Genomic DNA, 20,555 nt, shown 5'->3' with positions numbered 1-20,555 from the left:
TTTATATTTCATGTGGAAAAAACTAATCTTAGGTAAACACAAAACCTGATTCTTAAATTAGATTTTCAATAATTCTAATTAACAACTTAGTTTTAATAATTTTGTTACAAAATAACTATAAAATGAATGTGAATGCTAAATTAGTCACTATATTTGTCCTATAATTAATAAAGCCAAGACAATTTCAGTTGTGTATTATTTGGACTATTATTTTGCACATTCATGGCGGTTAAAGAATCTCACCTCTGCCCTCCTTGCGTGCAGCCGTGTGAGGTTAGGGTGCTGTGTTACCTACCCTTCTGGACCCCTGGCTCTGTGCCTTCTAGCTGGGCTCAGGGCAAGTCATTTAACCTCTGTGGACCACAACTTATCCATCAGTGTGGGGATTGGATCAGAATAGATGATCTCTAAAAAGCTTTTCAATTCTGTATCCCTAGAGTCAGAGAAACTTCTCTTAAAATTACCTTCAATTTCCTTCCGTGGTCTTTTCTCATTTTTCTCCAGATCCTCTATGTTTCATCAGGCATTTATTGCCCATCCTCTCTTCTTGGCATCCTTCATATTTAGTGGTGGTAGCTCCACCAGACTGTTTCAGTGCACTGTTTCTGAGCTGTCCAGATCACTCTGGACCCTGCCAAGGTCAAGGTATATATAATTCTGTATACCTCCTTTGGCCCTGTGTATAAAACTTTAAATAGGCAAGTCTTTCCATTCCAGGAGATTTTTTTTTTTTTAGACAGAGCCTAAAACTTTATTAAATATATTTAAATTTTTGAACTTAATTTCTCATATAAAATTCTGTCATCTTAACTTGAAATTAATTTTAAACTCAGAGAGTGTTTCTTCCTCTTTTCTGTTCCCCTCTGTAGCGAACACTGGGCTGATCACTGAAATCCTCTCTCTTCACTTAAAAACCACCGTTCCTGTTCTCGTTTTGCCTTTAAATCTAGTTGCTTCAGGATCACTTAACCAACAAATCAAAATGTCAACAAGTGGGAATGAAAGTGACCGTTTAAAAACCTAATAAATACTATGTCACTTTATGTCAAAGAATTACTCACAAAATTAAGATGTGGTAGAATATAGGATCTTTTGTTTCTTACACACCCTGAATTTTACTTCTGAAATATTCTTTCCCTTGCTCTATAGATAAGGTGATCTTCTTCTATTCACTCAACGGATATTGATTGGCTACTCTGTGCCGGGCCCAATGCTGAGGAATGGAAATGCAATAATCTACAAAATAAAAATATTCCACTGCCATTAGCTTTAAATGTGCCATGTCCAAAATTATTTGATTGCAAGTAGCTCTTGGAACTTAATCAAACTGTGATTTTTTTATTTTATTTTTATTTTTTTTTTTAGTTTTCCGAAGTTAGAAGCAGGGAGGCAGTCAGACAGACTCTTCCATGCGCCCGACCAGGATCCACCCAGCATGCCCACCAGGGGGCGATGCTCTGCCCATCTGGGGCATTGCTCCATTGCAGCTGGAGCCATTCTAGTGCCTGAGGCAGAGGCCATAGAGCTGTTTTCAGCACCCCGGCCAATTTCGCTCCAGTGGAGCTTTGGCTGAGGGAGGGGAAGAGAGAGATAGAAACGAAGGAGAGGGAAAGGGTGGAGAAGCAGATGGGAACTTCTTGTGTGTACTCTGACCGGAAATCGAACCCAGGACTTCCACATGCCAGGCCAACATTCTACTGCTGAGCCAACCAGCCAGGGCCAAAGTGTCATATTTTTACTCAATAGATATTAATCTGATTATCTGCCAGGCATTAAGCAGTGTGTTGGTATATAAGAGAATTGTGTTTGACGCTATCTATTATAAAATGCTATATGACATTTTTTCTTTAACAATTTATCCTTTAAATATGATTAACTACCTACATTCTGTTTTAGTGATCACAATATATTTCATTGATGTACATTTAGAGAACTACAGTGATACTATTTCAAACAATAATTCTTCCTTCTCGTGCCAAATCTCTTTTGATGTCCCAGGATGAAAATAATAATTCTGTTTCATCTCACATGCCTACTGTATTCAAGGGATAATGACTTCCTGAGCTCTAGGTTGGAGATGGCTGGGAAGCCGCATGCAAGCTCTCATCATAAGACTGCTATGATTTCTGCGTGAGCACTGAGGAATGAGTTGGGGAGAAAGGAAGAGGAAGGCAAGGAGTAGAGACAGTCATATCACGTATTTGTCCTCCCTTCCCTAAGCTTTTGTATTCATCTTTACTTTCCTGTATTTCACTCTCATCACATATACGATATCTTCACAAACTTCTTTTCTGTCCATATATCTGATTTTAGAAAACTCCATCAGTGTGCTCAACTAGGAATATTTCACCAATGTCCAGATGAAATAGCCTGATTCTCCTATGTGTGTTAGCAGAAGTTATAATAATTTTCTCTGTAGATACATTGCAGTGAAGAGCCAGTAATGCGTAAATTCAGTTACTTACTGGCACAAAAGATTCATTTGTCTTGAAGTTTTCTCCATAATTGGCTATTAATTCTGACATACATTCTAATTAAATGTAAAAAGAATATGGAATTTTAAATTGTAATAATTTACGTATAATTACACATATTTCTCAAAATTCTTCCACATAGTGTATCTCATTTCATACTAATGAAAATACTGACTTGGATTAGTTTAGTTCAGTATCGCTGAACAGATGGAGAAAGCAGGGCCAGGCAGGTTAAATGACTTACTTAGATCACTTAGTGACATAATCAAATACCAAGGTTTATAAAGAACCTACTGCTCATTGAAACCTTCACAATAACACAATAGAAATTTTCATGGTAAACTTGAAATCAGACTTTGGTAAAATTCAACACATGTTTTTATAGCTAATTTAAATAAGGTTTTTTGGAAATGTATTCTACATATTTTCCTAGTTTTGTCACATCTTTGGACTCCATTCTGCACTCAGTCAACTATCAGTTTTAGCCCTGGCAGAAGATAGATCAAGTCATAATATTGGAATTCCACATACACAAACCACTTGCCTAGATTCAGACTCTTCACCTCAAATCACTGAATCTTTGATTCCTATCTTAACTAGTCTTATGGCCTGGGTTTCTACCTTCGTGAACCTTCCTAATTAGAAGAACTTGATCCTAATGACTAGAATACAGATGGTTCCTTCCTGTCCTGTTCACACAAGTCTTGTCATGGCATCTGCATTGCAATGTAGCCTTCAAAAAATGTTATTTAGAAAATTTAAGAGAGAAAACTACAGTACTTAATTTATAAGTAAGCTCAGTTAGTAATTAAAAATCGACATGAGAATTTTTTCCCTACACTCTCATAAACAAGAGATAACTGATCACATAATAAGTTGGAAGCAGGCTTTTTCAAAAACCTGTTTGAAAAGGATGTTGAGTTTTTATCAAGTTAACTCAAGAACCCACTTACATTTTTATATGGTGATTATAGCTGTTAACTATGAAGATCCTAGAGCCCTGAAGCATCATCATTCACCCTCAAAATTTAACCATGCTCACTATATTATATTTGTATTCAAGATTCCATAGGATTCCATTTCAATAGGGTTAAAAGCATGGAGTTAAAGCTCTGTTGACTAGGAAACTTCATTAAATAAAATGACCTTAAATTCCCAAATAACCACGCTCCTGGCATTCCCAAATAACCATGGTTTCATAGCATCATGACTGGCAGGCTGAACTCTAAAATTTTATATGCTGCTTGAATGTTTCTGTCCCTACATTTCTATGGCCATAATAGTTTCATATTGGCTCTAGCTGCACAAATTATCACATAGTTATAAATATAAAATGATCAATTTGCCTAAGATTATGAAAAAGGAGCTTAGTAGAAGTTCCACATTTGGTTTTTGCTATGATGGAAATAAAACAACTTAAATCCATTTCCTTCACTCTCTTCAGCAACAGCAGTAATTTCAGCTGTATTTTTAGGTGCTGTAAGCCCCGCCTCACAGAGTTATAAGGCAGTCTCAGTGGCCCTGGTACAGAATAGCAGAGAACAGACTTTAACATCATCCAGTCCAAAATCTGTCACTTATTGTGACATTTTGGGCAAATGATATAACTTTATAGAGTTACTGTGAGAGTTTATTCCATCAGCATCCAGTTTATACTAATTAATGACTCACTAAGTGCTGGGTGATCTTCCAGGTCCAGAGGATGTATCAACAAAACAGATAAGATTTCTTGCCTTCCCAGAACCCATAGTCAACCGTAATTCTCTTAAAGAAAATTAAATGTTAAGATACATGGAATTATTAGCAGTTTCTGTCTCATAATAATCATTTAATAAATATTAATAAGATCATTATTCTTCCCAACCTATAGAATGGACCGTTCCCTAGAAGGTATAGCAAAACCAATGCAAAATTGAGACACTGCCTCCTTTTACCACAGGAATGTCCAGTTATGGGAGTATCAGGGGAGTTGGGCTGGCTGTCATCTTTGAAACTGTTTCAGTCAACTATGAAAGTGCACAACTGTGTAGGCAGGCATTCCTTGCACACAAAACAAAAGCACTAACTTTATAAAAGAAAAAATTATAAATTAGACTGCATCAAAATTAAATTTTTCTGCTCATCAAAAGACACCATTAAAAAAAAGGAGAACAATTTACAAACATTACCAATAAAAAAAAAGTGAATAAGTTATCCACAGACTGAAAAATATTAAAGCATATTTTTATTGCTGGAGAAACTCACAACTATTGTACTTTGTTTCCTTCTTTTTTTTAAAGATGGTAATTTGTTTGATTTGGGAACCACTGGCCCCACTAGTAAAAGGATTACATTCACATGCTTCTTCTTATTAGTGTAAGTATCTATAGTACCTTGACAACTTGAGATCTTGTTTAAATCTACCATCAACGTTGATTTTGTTGTTGCCTGTAGGAGTTTTTAGAGTAATGTAACACCCTCATTTTATAACATAGGAAAATATTTAAAATGTCACGTATCTTGTTCAAAATCATTTAACTCCTCATTTCAGAGCTTGAACTAGATCTTATAAGTGGTCCTTCCAACACCCAATGTCTGTTACGGGGCTTCAAAATCAATGGGAGACGGTATGTGAGATTCATTTGAAATATTCATTTTCTGCTCTCAGCTAGAAGAGTTTTCTCACCTGCTTATTTTAAAGCTGAAAGCGTTATCGCAAAAGTATGTTTGTAGTTCATTTTGACCCTGAAAAGCTAGCTTTTGGGGAGTGGGTTTCAGGAGAGGAAAGGAGCCGTTATAATTCAGGCCCTAGGCGCTAGCTATCACAGAGGCGGCTGTAGACCATCGTCTTGATACTAAGCTTCTCCTCATCTCATATCATCTTGAACTATGTTTTTCCTACTTTCTACCACTTGGTATTCTGCTTTCCTTCGGAACTTAAAACCTTGAAACCTTTCACTCTCTCGGATATGTGTACATGAAACATCACACGGCTATCCATTCTGTTAATTGCCTATGTTTTTATTGTTCATTCTGGAGAAGCAGACGATGTCCTTTAATGTCATTGAATTTTTTAAAAGGAAAAAGTTATAGCTAGAAATATTGGTTATCTTGTATCAACTTACTCTTGTTTTACAATTGTGTCGATTTATGTTTATGTGATTATCGTGTCACCACAGCAGTGGCGGCAGTGATGACATGTGGCCGAAGGGTTTCAGAGCAATGCTGTTTTTACTAATTAAGGATGAACCTGTGCTTTTCCTTTTCAGTCATACTGAATTTCTCATGTGCGGCAAGAAGCTAGTATGCGAGGTAGGAAATGGCAGTTTCAGGGAAATGAAAGCATTCATTCATTCATTCAACAAATACTGAGTTTCCTCCCATGGATCAGGCATTGTGCTAGGGAAATGGCTTACTTTTTTTTTTCTCTCTCTACTCTCAAGTGGAAATGATGATTAATAATAAAATTATATATAAATATTTTAAATGGTGTTTTTAAAGGAAATGTGGATTTACGACAGTAGAAACCTTTGGTGGGTTTTAATTAGACTAACAAAAAGAAATTGGAGAAATAATTATCTGACTTTTGATTACAGTTTTTAATTTTGCTCATGAATACTTGTTGTCATTACTTGTAGGTAAGTTCCATTCAGGATATTACTATTTTCTTCTCAGAACCGGTGGAATTATTTTTACTTATTTGTTCCTAAAATTGTCAGATAGTATTATAAGGTTATTTCGGTAGGAAATGGGGGACTTACGAGCTATTTTGACTCTGCAGGTAACCTCTTGAAAGATTATGAACACATGGCCCCTTAGATTTGAAATGGTGAGGCAATCATAAATTAGGCCTCAATCGTTGGCATTCAAAATGGTTTTTAAAGGCGATGTGATACACTGTGTATATATTTGATTATACAACAAGTGGCATAAGGTAAAATCTTGTTTTCATCCCACCACAATGTTTTAAATTAATCAGCCTCCTTCCCTACTCCACCAGTATCTCCTCATCCTTGGACAACCAAAACAAGAATGACGGCCATATTGCCATGACCACTTTTTAAGTAACATTTGAACTCAGTTTTTATTGATTTTTATGGCTTTTATAAACTAGTATTTTCACAATGACAAATCTGACTTGGATAACCTTTTCTTTCCTAAAGTTCTTTTTAAACATAAGATCTTTTATATCCCTTCTTAGAACTGATACATTTGGTACGGTCCATAAAAGAATGTGTCTTCTTTTTTCTTCAGTAACAAAAAACTTGCTTTGGCTCCATGCCCTGATGTCAATTCCATGTCCTGTGTACACTGTTGCTCATGGTCTTCATTCTTGGATAGGTTGCTCTCTAAGGGACAGAGTGCAGAAAGAAATTTTGAAATGCAAAAAAGAAAAATGTCATTGAGCCTCTGATACTTCAGCAAGAATATTGTTTTTGTTCTTCACATTTTTATTAAGATATAATTTACATAAAGTGAAATACTCAGATTTTAATATACCTCCCAGTCAGTTTTGATGAATATCAACACAGAACATTTTTCTCACCCCAGAAAATTTCCATGACCCCCTTTCTAGTCAACATCCCCACTGCCCCTCCCCCCCCATTTTCACTTCCCAAAGCAATCACTGATCTGATTTCTGTGGCCACAAGCTAGTTGGTTTTGTCTATTCTGGAATGTCATATAAAATGACATGTATTTTTTATATTTTGCTTTTTCCACTCAGCCTAATAGTTGTAAGATCATCCGTGCTGTTCAGTTTATCAGTAGATAGTTCCTTTTTTATTGCTGATGAATACTTTTTTAAAACAGGCAATAAATGAGCAGATCCTCACTGAGTAACTTAACTGACACATAATACTGTTAAAATTTTGGCAGCAAACCTGACCTGATAATGGAGGGAACAAAATAACCTCAAATATTAACATTAAATGACAGTACTCCTAACATTCAAACAATTCTCCCACTTTCACTAATGTTATATGCATCAAGAGCTGCTCTTTTGGGAGACTAGACTATTTTATTAAAAACGGATACTGGGCAAGTATACTTCTGCATTAGCAATGGCCACAGAACTGTTATTGTGTCTTCACTTTTAATTCTGTTTTGACCTTTGAAAGTAAATGTGAAAAGTAATTTAAGGAGGAGATACTTGGTATGGTATCTCTATTATCAGAACATGCTGCAAGGAATACTTTCATTGTTAACATGATGATATCTCAGTAGGTTTTATGCACTCTTAAAATAATATAACACTGACCTTATAAACTCGGTTTTATTATTAGACATTCACTTGGATCCATGATTTATATAAATGAAAAGAGAGTAGATAACAATGAAAGTAACATCCAGATTGTATTTTTTGCTCTTCTGAAAGTTCTAGTTGACTTTACCTAAATTTTGCAATTTTAAGCAAACATTCATTGAGGTTCCGGGGACTGGCAACAAGTTTAAGTGAAGATTATGCTGTAATTCTAGTGGGCCATGTAAATTGTGCACCAATAAATCTAAAGGGTGAATTTTTACTCTGTGCGGTTTTGGTTTGTTTTTTTCAAGAGAATTCTATTCTTACCAGAAAGGAGTCTGAATTTTGATATAACTAAATAAAGAGAGGACTGAGCTGGCCTGTGGCTTGTCCATCCAAACCACAGAGAGATCCCAGAACACTACATCCTACATCAAAGGTCACACAATAGGCACTCTCTTAACTTTATGGAAAGTTAGTGTGTCATTTCGATGTTTATACAACTATTCAGCCAGGAAAAGAATAACCATATGGCACTGCAATGCTTATATCAGTTCTATGGAAAAAGGTACTCACATGAAATAAATTTTGCCAGGTGACTAAAAGAATATTAACAAAGTTTCAGATGATTCCCATCCTCTGAATCCATCTCATTCACTTATTTTCTCATTTTTTTTGCCTTTCTGCCCTCCACTAAAACACATACTTTCCTCCTTCCCTCTAATTCTTATCTTTTCCAAGTTCCTAAATTATTTTACCATGTTCATATTTCATTCTGATAATTCAAAACATACTGCATTGAAAAATCCCTTCCGATGACCTGCTTTAGTGTAGAATTTATCCTAAGTCTTATTTCTTACAAAAAGACAGTTGCACTTGAATTAACCAAGAGAACCTCATTCGTATAATTTAGCCCAAAGGAGGACTTCCAGTGCCATCATACTAAGTAAGCTGCAAGGATATATGTTCAAAACTATAAAGATGATTAACTACTTTTGAGCATTTAACATCATTCAGTTGTAGTAATTAATTTTAATTAACTTCCAATCATGTGTGTTGCCACGTGGGAAAATGAGACTACGGCCCTTGTTCCCATCTGAGCATGAGTAATGGTATCAATTTAATGTAGGAAAGGTATAAGCTTGATTTCCAGTGAGTACACACTGCTTCAAGGAAAGTCCTAGCTTACCAGAAATTAAAGTTGATAGTAAATCATCTTTCCTCCTATGTCCTTATGGTTCTGGCTAATAAAAATTAGATTTTTGCTTTCTAGTTTGGATTTAATAATGTTTTTGTTGCTTCTCAGTCAAAATGTCCTAGTTAATGATTCTGTTTTTATTAACATGTATAGCAGTTTAAATTAGAGATTCAAACTTAATAACAGAACCATTTGTTTTTGCATTGATGTGTTTAAAACCAGAACTCCAAGTTTTACGAGAAATAATGTTACCTTCCTCTCTTTGAAATTAGAAATGAGGTCTTGAATGTAAGGCCTGTTCTTTAGGGCTCACGTTCATGCAAAGGAGTAGGTGTAAAGGCAAACCCCGAGCTACTAATTTTGCTGACAATATAAAGTATTATAATATCCACATTATATTGACATAATTTAAGTAGATGTATTCAGGATTTAAAAGGCTTTAACATGGTATTGTTGCAAAAGAAAGATTAATGGTGGTTTAAAGAGAATTTTTAATATTTACAACTGTGAACAACTGTTCAAAAGTTCCAAAATGTCAAACTTTGAGTTTAACCTATCCTTTTATTCTTAAAAGTAAAATATACTTTGAATAATGTACAGATTGCCATCTCCTCAGAGGAGGAACCATTTAGCACAGTATAGGATTTTGGAACTCAAAGAGACTTTGACATGATCTAGTTTAACGTCAGCATTCGCCTAATTCACTAAAACCGCTGTCTTCACAAGGATCCTATGTTTTCTGCACTAATTTCAAAAAAAAAAAAAAAATTAAGAACAAATAATTCCAGTTGCTTTTGCTGTATATATGTAACTGCCTTTTTGTTTCCTTCTGATATTTTTCATACTCGTGCTAATGACTGAAGCCGTGAGAATTATTTCTTTGATTCTTTATGCCTGGGTTTAGCTTAAGAAAAGAATAGCCTATCATATGCAGAAGCATAACTTTTACATACTGAGCAAAAGAAAAGATGAGCACTTCCCAATTTTTGAAGTAGTGGTAGGAACGGTCAGTTATGGCATGGTACTCTGGAGGACCCACACCATAAGGACTTTGCCATCATGGTTTCAGAATCAGTAATACTACCCTGCTCAGTAAGATGGGGAGAGAGGAGGGGCACAAAGAAAACCAGATAGAAGGTGACGGAAGACTATATGACTTTGGGTGATGGGTATACAACATAATCAAATGTCAAAATAAGCTGGAGATGTTTTCTCTGAACATATGTACCCTGGTTGATTAATGTCACCCCACTAAAAAAAAAAAGATTACCTACCCTATTGTAGTAGAGAAGGAAGAGTAGGCAAACATAGCTTTTCAGTTTGGAAGGGTGGTAAGCGACAGTATGTTGAAGTTCTTTGTTGTCTTTCCTCAATCCCATTTCTCATTCATTAAATCAACAGATACTTCCTTTGCACACAACATGAGCTAAGCTAAGCACTCTGCTGGGTCTGTAGATACAGCAGATAACAAGATCTAGTCTTTGCCCCCCAGGGACATGTGATACAGATAGGGCAATGCTATATAACTGCCTGCAGAGCGGAGTAGATAAGTAAGATCTTTTAAAACCCTGTGTAGCTCCAAACTGTACAAGCAATTTATTAATTTTGCCTTCCTCGTAGCAATACAATGAGATGTAACTATTATAATTAATTTCAGGGCATTTTGGAAATGGAAAATGCTATATAAGAGCTGAATAATAGAAAACATGATTAAATTACATTGTAGGAATGGTTCTCATTAGTATGTTCAGTATTTATGTCATACTGTAGGACTGCTACCAGGGAAAAGCTAAATTAGTAAATGCAATCATCTACCTTTTGCAAAGTCAAGAAAATATCTGTGTATTAGCAAGAGCAATTGCGGAATCATATTGTTTTGGGTATTACATGAGCTAAATCAGGTTGGAATATCATATACAGTGTAGTTTCCACATGTCTATAGCTTCTATTAAGAATCTGCATTTCGATGTTTATTTGAAGTATTTCTCTAACAATTTTTAGAAGTTGCCCTTACTCGAGACTATTGCTTACCAATAAGGGATTATATTTTAATACTTAGAAAATATAAAGAGGTTTGGTAAATTATATAAAATGAATATCTAACCTTTCTGCGAGTCACCTTTCAGTGTGCTGGATTTGGGGAAGTTATCAATGATTTATCATGCCTGGTCCCTTCTGATTTTACTTATGTGTTTAAAGCTTGTTAATTCTCTCAGAAGACTAGGATAACAATATATACCCAATTCTTCATCTCCAAAGATGAAGAATTTATAGAATTGGATGTTTTTATATGCTTTTATAGAATCATTCTTTACATACAAGATTGAGATTTTCAAACCATAGGAAAAGGGTGAGATTCTCTCCGGATAGTCATTTACTGTTCCAGGGTGACGAACTCATCCTAATTTTAACATTAGCACTTTTATGTTTTACTATATAGCATTATCACCCTAACTAAATGACGTAGTATACCACAATTTTTAGCCTGCAACATAATAGAAGACTGATGACCAGTCATTGAGAATCATGAATCATGATCTAATATTCTTTCTTTCCTCTAAACAATATGATTTGGGGGTAGGGGGGTTTCAATTTATAATGAGACACATTTCTAGTTTAACTTCATCACACTCAAACCACAAAAATATTTAAAATTTAACCTTGTAATGCATGCTACTTACTTTTTAAATATATATTAATATGATTATTACTTAGTAAGGAGATCATAATTTTTATTGTTTTCCCCTGACTTAACAAACTTATTAATATTGAGAGCTTTCACACACTTACTTATTATTCTATTTGTTCTATGTAGTGTTGCTTTGGTCTCTGATGTCTTTTTGTTCTTATATCATTTTTATACATTTCCATTTAGCATTTCTATTTAGAATGAAGAGATAGAAGCATAAAAATTAATAGCCCATGAATCAAACAGTTTTGTTTATGCTTAATAGGAATGATCAATTAAGGCTAGAAACCTCAGTGTTTAATACTGTTCTCAAAACTCAGTTATTACATGTATTGCAGCTTCAGTGATTAAAGAGAGTAAGTAAAATATGCAGTCAGATTAAAACAGGATAACTAAACCAATGTTTTTTTAAAAAGCATATGTCTGTGCATTGCATGACAAAGTATTATTAAAACTTACCTAAATAAACTCTCATGATGTTTTCAGATTTTATGAGAATGCTTTGGCTAGGCCTGGATTTGAATGATGACAAAGGTTCTAACAGTAATAGTTTTAAAAATATACTATATTGTATTTAGGAAGTTAAAATTCATCATCCTGGTTATATTTGTGCCAAGTTTGTAAAACTGTACTATACTATTATGAAAAAGGTAAAACTTTACATTTACTGAGATTTTGAAAAGTAGCATTGTGTGCATTTAACAAAAAATTCTGGTAACTCATGGTACTTTGGTAAAGGAATGTGCAATTTTAAAAGTTTATGCCACTAAAATATTTTTTTAATTCCCAGGAATTACTCTTCCTAGGCTTTAAATTCAAAACCAAACCCATTTTTAAGACTAGTACTTTCTTCCTACTGGTAATTCTTGTTCTTCTAAATATGAGGATCATTTACTTTAAACCATTCTTTGCAATGGGTTTTAGCTTTCTTCCTTCATTCTAACCTCCGAAACCTTTAATTTAAGGAACATTTTAAGTTAATCCAGTGGTAATTAGAAAAGCACTTTAGGTATCATGGCCATTTAATCTTATACTTCAATTTAGTAATTTTATGACAAAAATAACTAAATTCCTAAAAAATAACATTCAAATATTTTAATTAGTTTTTATTGGTTATACCAATCAAGTAAGTTGATGTCCATATAGCTATAATTTATCTAAAAATCTGATGCTGCCAAAACAACTAAGTACACAGCTGTTATTAAATACCTTTATATCCTCCAAAGAGAGATGATGAGAACAAGAGAATTCTGTATGATAATATGGCTATTATACATACTTCTATGAGATTACTGGTAGTCTACTGTGACCCACTCATGGATGGTAGAAGCAAAATGAAAACAAATATCAATGCTTTAACATTAGGTGTTGGCATCGATACAGATTATAAATAAGCTGTTGCAATAAAAAAATATTGAGCTTGTATTTGAAGACTTGATCTTAGATGGATTTTTTGTGGCCTTTTTTCATTTAAGGCTGCACAATTATTTTCAATGTAAAGATAACAGAATATGTGAATGAATGAAATGATGGCTCTGTTTGCCATGGGATTAAATAGTCTGTTAAATTTTTGAGGGGCGTTGACTGCTATATATTGCAACATGAACTAGAATGTTCAGAAGCAACATGAGAGTCTTCTGTACAAATCACAGCATTTAGAAATTATACATCTTTTTCATTCCTTACAAAATGAACTCAGAATTCACAATTCAAATTTTATCTTTCTAAGCTCCTAGTTATTAAAAGTCACCTAATATGGATTAAAAGATTAAATAAAATTTGTACTATAAAAGATGCTAATAATAACATAGCCCGTATATTACCAAACTTCTGATGTTATAAAGCCTTAAAATATTTTAGTGAAAAATCAATTATGTGGAAATGAAGGCACTTTATTACCTTGAACTAGTTATCTATCTGTATATAATTTATCTAAAATCTCATAAAATATTCTTTATCCTTTTATAAATTTATCCTACTTATGTGTTTTTGTAAAGCTTCTCATATCATGTAATAATTCAAACTATTTTAACTTAACAGAAAATTGTTATTATATAACCAATGAACAATACAGAAATAAAACTCAAGAGTAACAAAAGTTACGCGATAGTGGCAAAACTGTTAGTCTAAGTCTACAATCATTTGAGGTTAAAAATGTAAAATTTTCCAGCTTTTTCACTGAACAATTTTAGACAGCTTTTATTTTTTTAATCTTATTTTTAATTGGTACTATCTTTTATTAAAATGTTGGTCCAATATAAAACCAGTAATCAAAACCAGTAAGCCGCCTGTCACAACTCAATTTTGTTTTAGTTGAGTTTGTTTTTTAATGTAATTCTAAAACATTAAGAAATCAGTTCTTTTTTTTAAGTGAGAAGTGGGGGGCAGCAGACAGACAAACTCCCACATGCGTCCAACCGGGATCCACCCGGCATGCCCACCAGGGGGAGATGCTCTGACCATCTGGGGCATTGCTCCACTGCAGTTGGAGCCATTCTAGCGCCTGAGGAAGAGGCCATGGAGCCATCCTCAGCGCCCGGGCCAACTTTACTCCAATGTTGCTTTGGCTGCGGGAGGGGAAGAGCGAGACAGAAAGAAAGGAGAGGGGGAAGGGTGGAGGAGCAGATGGGGGCCTTCTCCTGTGAGCCTTGGCTGGGAATCGAACCCCGGACTTCCACACACCAGGCCAACGCTCTTCTGCTGAACCAACGGGCCAGGGCCAAGATATCAGTTTCATTTCTTCTATGCTCAAGTCAGCCATGCCTGGTGAATTATCAAATTGTAATTAGTAACATGGGTGTGCTGTTTCTTTTTCAGAAAATCACTGCTTGATTTATACAATGAATATGATTCAATAGAAGAAGCAATAGATCATTTTTTTATGTTAAATATTTTTCCCAAGTCAAACCTTACATCTTTCTGACATTCATAAGGATAGGCTGGCTTTTATCCAAGAATGTTTTTCAACAGCAGAATATTTCAAAGGGAACAAACTGTGCTTTCATTTTGTTTGGAGCAGTTCATTTAAGAAAAGAAAAAAACACATTTGTCTATAATTTTACTTATCTTTTTTTCTGTGTAGTGACCATTTTTTTCTATCACTAGTTTTTAAAAAATGTTTTAAGTGGAAAGGAATCAAGTTTATTAGAGGACAGTTTTCTCTCACCAAGGATAGACTAAAGATAAATTCCATGCCAATCTTTGGTTGGTTTGTTTCTTTTAAAAATAAAATATATTAACCCAAAGGTGTGTTAATGTCAAGGCATGAACAATCTTAAATGTAGATCTATTGAGTATTTTGTGATGCTGAGTAACAGACTTTTCTCAAATTTCTGTGATGCTAAATATTTTCCTTAGAAGGTTTTGTTTAATGTTAGATTGTTGTTCTGAAAGATATTGGTCCTAGTGGGATTTTTAAAACTGGGAAAACAAATAAATGCATGTATTACGAGTATAGAAATGGTGAATTGTAAACTTACCGTATAGTACTGAATCTATTTTCAAAAATGTTTTGCTGTTAAGTATATACAACATACAATTGCTGCCGTACTGTAATTGAGTATTTTTTCCTAAATGACCCTGTTATCACTATTCCAGAATTAGAATTTGGGCAGACACATGATTGACTCATGTGTCTGCATAGATGCTTCAAGGTATATTCTTCTCTTGGTGACCACGAATATATTTTCCTTGACATCAGTGCATTGAGATTGAATATACCTGTAAATCTATTCTTATTGCACATTTCTTATACAGTAATCTTCTGATAGGCCAAAATTGGCCTAGACACAACTTACAATTGAGGGTTTGTTACATGTTTTCTAACAGAAAGGTTTTCAATGATATTCATTATGGGCTTGTACTGTGAAAATAGTGAAACTCCCTTTAAAATTTCACACATGCTAAATTTAAATTAATATTTTTTCTTTAGCTCACAAATTACCCTAAATCCAGAGAGAATATCAACCCTTTTCACTGTTGTCAAAGCCAGCATAAGGAACAGCCCTATGACACTACAAAAACAGTTGAGGAATAAGGAATGTCTCTTGTGTTACACTTCAGAATAAAGGCATTGAGTGAAAGAAATGAGCCGAAGTTCATCGCGAATGCAAGGCTTCTGTACTTGACATTCCTCCACGGAAGGGAAGACAAGTGTCAACACCACTGACATCCTTTTCAAACTGGTCTGATGTGGAATATCTTCCACCACACTGGAGCGCTTCTTGACTCTGTCAGGTTTTATTGTTTTGTTTTTTTAACTCATCAAGCCTTTCAGTTTTCAAAAAAACATTTGTCAGCACTGAGGTAGAGAGACATAAATCTGAAAATACTTTCTTAAGAGATCATGTAACTATATAACTCTGAATTTGAAAATTGAGGAGGAGGGATCATTTCAGTCCACTGCCTCGCACAAGAAACATGTTTTTAAATCTGTAACTGCTTTAGTGTTAACAGGGTACAATGTGGTTTTTGTCCTGTAATGTACTTAAAAGGTTTTCATTGATCTGGTGATTGTATTTTACTGTATGAAAACAAATCATAAATTGCCTTGTGTTGTTTATGATAGATCATACCACGTACTTCTTCCGTTTTCATGTTCCAAGTTTTTCAGTGATGCATGTTAACAGTTAGGTCCTAAAATTCTGTGGTGCTAATTCTTCCATATCCGATGGTGCTTTTGTGGATGCTAACTGCACACATGCTGAACTAAGCTTGAAGTTGAAAACTTTCTTCCCTTCCTCTGTTTATATGAAGTAAAATAAAATAACTTGACTATGTCTCAAAGTATCACTGACAATCTAATAAACTGGTTTATATGTGTGATTACTTTGTTTTCTTAATTATTTTTCAGAAAACAGGTTGATTCTACTGGGCCCTCATAGCAACCGAAAGTTCATCGTACCATGGGTTTAATTTGTTATTTCATTTGTGCCACAAAATTTGTGGTATCTTTAGCAATCTAAATCCAATTGTCCTGGCTTATAAAGTAAAGTTTAGATCAAATTTATAAAAACTAGACCTATCACACCTGGAAATGAGTAAGTTGAGAAGACCAAAAATGTGCTATTGGAGTGCATTTTGTTTATCTCAGAACTTTACTAATAATGTTTTATCATCTGGCTGAGCCATGAGATAACTTTTGCAAGAATGCCTTCAAAACTTATATTGCAATTCAAAAGGCCACTCATGTATGCTGATATTTAAAATAGAAATTCCACTCCACCTCTATGAAAATAAGGACAAAAAAATAAAACAGGAACTTTCCAGGACAAACTGATAGCATATGCCAGAATGGCATAAACCGTGCAGTGGTCTTAGTGAATTTTAAGGTTCACGTCTGCACTGAGAATCATTCCACACTGGGACACAGGAAGCTGCTACCCTCATGACTGCAGACTGTTGTTTCTCCTCAGCCAGAAATAAATTCAAGGTGAAGACAGTGAGCAAATTTTCATTCTGACCCTGGTATTTTGTCTAACCCAGGAGTAACCTTAAATTTAGAAAAGAAACAATCAGAATAAATCTATTAAACCTCCTCAAGCAACAACCATTGATCTCAAATAGATGATCAAACCGATCAATGGGTCCGACAATTGAAATGTCATTCTCATTCTTCTATGGTTCTTTCTTATGTAAAGAGTGTAAGATATAGTAATTTTGACTCAAATAGTTATTAAATCGTATCTAACCTCTAACATTAGAAAATGAAATTTAAAGAATAGAGTCAATATGAAAACTGGGTTTGCATCTCTAGGACTATCTTGAACAAATACATTATTTACTAAATCATAGCTTCATGCCAGATATTTTTACTGTATATTTTTGATAGTGCCTTTACAACAAACATTCCATTTTATGAAACTAGCAAATAATGAAAGTGTTACAAAAAATTCCAGGTTTTCATTAATCAGAAAGAGAGAGAAAGTAGGACTATCTTAGGGTATTTCTGTGGTAATATTTTGATATTTAATCAAAAGAAAAATTAACAAATTTTAAGAAAGAGTGAGAGAATAAATAAACTGTTTTTGGAAAAAAAATGTATTTTTTAATCTACATGAAAAGATCTCTAATTTTTATCCCTATGCTCACCAGATTTATATATTCTTATTCATCATAATATTTGTCCCACTGAAAAATTTCTCACAACTTTTTGGGAGGGAGATTTGTATGAAATTGTTTTTTAAAATCATTAGCCTTAAATAAAATGAGTACACTTTGTATGTTGGTTCATTTAGATAAAGTATGTAGTCCCTCTTTAAGTGAAATTGTTATTAAGTCATTTTTAGAGTTATAAAATTATATTTGTTTTTATAGTTTTATCAACAATATTTTGATAAGCTGTGTTTTCTGTTTCTAAAATAATTTCTTTTGGAGGTTTTAACTTTAAGGATTTCATCTATAAATCCTTGAATAAAAGCACTTTGTGTAAAGATCCAGTTTTCCATTGAAGAACATTTTTTGAAATAAATTTCATGTACATTAAAAACTTAACCCTTACTTATCTTAGGAACTATTTTTTCTCATCAGGAATTGCTTTGAGTTTGAAAATGGCCAATAATAACCTTTTTTTATTTTTAAATTTTATTTAGAAAATTAACTTTAACAAGGTGACATTGATCAATAGGTTTCAGATGAATATTTCTATAGCATTTGAACTGCTGATTATGTTGTATACCCATCACCCAAAGTCAAATCATTTTCCATCACCTTATATTTGTCCCTCTTTACACCCTTCCCCCCCCACTGCCCGCATCCCCCTCACACCATCCCTCTCCCCCAGTAACCACTTCACTTTTATCTATGTCCATGAGTCTCAGTTATACCCCACGTATGTGTGAAATCACACAGTTCTTAGCTTTTCCTGATTTACTTATTTCGCTCAGTATAATGTTCTCAAGGTCCATCCATGTTGTCATAAATGGCAATATGTCATCATTTCTTATGGCAGAGCAGTATTTCATTGTATATATGTGCCACATCTTCTTTATCCAATCCTCTGTTGAGGGACACTTTAGTTGTTTCCATGTCTTGTCTACTGTGAATAATGCTGCAATGAACATGGGAGAGCATGTGTCTTTATGCACCAATGTTTTCAAGTTTTGGGGGTAGATACCCAGTAGAGGAATTACTGGGTCATATGGTAATTCTATTCTTAATTTTTTGAGGAACAACCATACCTTCTTCCATAATGATTGTACTAATTTGCATTCCCACCAGCAGTGAATGAGGGTTTCTTTTTCTCCACAGCCTCTCCACCAATAGTAATTTTAAACTTAGCTTTTTAAAAAAAAAAAATGCCAAACTACAATTTACATCATTTCAGATTGTCTTCATGCATTATTTTCAAAAATGTTGAAGTAAGTGCCTACTGAGTTCACACTAAGACTAAAGTCACTTTTCTGATACCTCCCCCACCCACACACACACTTTATCTCTGGGGCAGTGAAAATCTTCTAAAAAATAATTATAAAGCAATACAATTCACACAAAAACAAATGAGTGGTGGTTTTTAAGACTGAATAAACCATGAAATGCAATGAGAGGAGCATTACACATAATCTCCCAAATTAATCTCTTACAGTGTATGAGAGTTAGCTAAAGCTTACACCTTTTGCAAAGCATAATGTTTGCCTTCATAAAAGACTAAACGAAGGACTTGTTCACAAAGATAAAAAGAACTGTGAATGAGAGTGTTGGCCCTCAGCTTTGTGTGTTTAGATATTCAGATTTGTTAGTTCATTCTGGATAAACATATAAGAGATTCTTTCAAGACAAAGTCATGAAGAAAGCACTTTGAGCATCAGATGTTCATTGGAGAAAATTAATTTACAAGAAAATAAAGTGTTACTCCTACAGAGTAGGATGGAGAGGAAATGTACATAATATATGGACTTTAAATTTTGCTTTATACTTTTAAAGTTATTTAATGATAAGCATGTGTTATTTTTATCATTTTAAAAATTATTTTTTTACAGGAAGAAAATACATGCTAGATAGATTATCATACCTATATCAACTGACCAGCGCATTCTCTTTCTAGTAGGAAAACTTACTTATAAAATCAAATTAATGTCATAATCTTGCTTGACAAATATAAAGTCAGATAAAGGAAAATAAGTAATATTAATGGAGAACATCATATTATGATGGGATCCATAATCCAGACCTGCTAAGGAAACAGAAATAATCACATCAGCTCATCAGAGCAGTCACCCCAAGTGAGAGATGGAGACCACTAACAAATCCTTACACTTTGAATCTTTTTTTTCTAGACTCCATGTGACACTTCCAGTGTGAAAATATTATTGTTTATATAATATAATTAAGTTACATTTTGTTTTATAGTAGAATAGGCTCCTTAATGATATATCAGTTTATAATAACTATTCAGGATTATCGCTACCAATATATATTATTCATCATTATATCATTATTAATACTTATTATTATAAACATTAACCATAATTATCATTAATCATTCATTATCATTATAAATACCATTCATTATTAACAAAGTTTCAAATACAATACCTCTCTGACCATAACCCTTCTCAATAGAGATTTTGGAAACATTCCAATTCAGAAACAGCTACTAATGAAAAAAGTCAAAGCCCCGCTCCCTGGCCCTCATGGTGGACCTTGCCAATAGATCGTGACATTCTTTACAAAGGACCGAATACAGCTCTAGCATCTGTCCCAACTCAGCACTCCTGGCAGCCACCAGGTGACTAGACAGCTTACAAAATTGGCATATTTGCCCTAGATGCCCACAGGCACATATACAAGCCATCTGTCAGGGTTCTCCCAGAGCGGATGCCAAGATGGGATTAGGTGTGCAAGAGATTTATTAGAGGAAATGGCAGGGAGGGAAAATGGAGAAGGAGCTGGCAGAGGAGCCATCAGATGAAAATGCAGACTGGTCCCCTCTGAAGGAGAAGAAAGAAGAAACTAGGGAGGAAGTTAAGGAAG

At 34.1% G+C, this 20,555-nt stretch overlaps 1 protein-coding gene across 2 annotated transcripts in view; it reads left to right on the top strand.

Annotated features, from left to right (window-relative positions):
• Nucleotides 1-16,402, top strand: part of PURG (purine rich element binding protein G) — a 34,016-nt gene extending 17,614 nt beyond the window's left edge. For both annotated transcript variants that reach the window (XM_066380289.1, XM_066380288.1), the window contains exon 3: nucleotides 15,517-16,402. In XM_066380289.1, the coding sequence (XP_066236386.1) occupies nucleotides 15,517-15,621 (105 nt within the window). In that variant the 3' untranslated portion in view covers nucleotides 15,622-16,402. The remainder of the gene's footprint in view (nucleotides 1-15,516) is intronic.
• The last annotated feature ends 4,153 nt before the right edge of the window (nucleotides 16,403-20,555 follow it).

Source organism: Saccopteryx leptura, chromosome 4 (genome assembly GCF_036850995.1).
Source record: "Saccopteryx leptura isolate mSacLep1 chromosome 4, mSacLep1_pri_phased_curated, whole genome shotgun sequence".
Classification (NCBI taxonomy): Eukaryota; Metazoa; Chordata; class Mammalia; order Chiroptera; family Emballonuridae; genus Saccopteryx; species Saccopteryx leptura.
The sequence above is the reverse complement of the archived record's forward strand: the minus strand, read 5'-3'. Positions and strand labels throughout refer to the sequence as shown.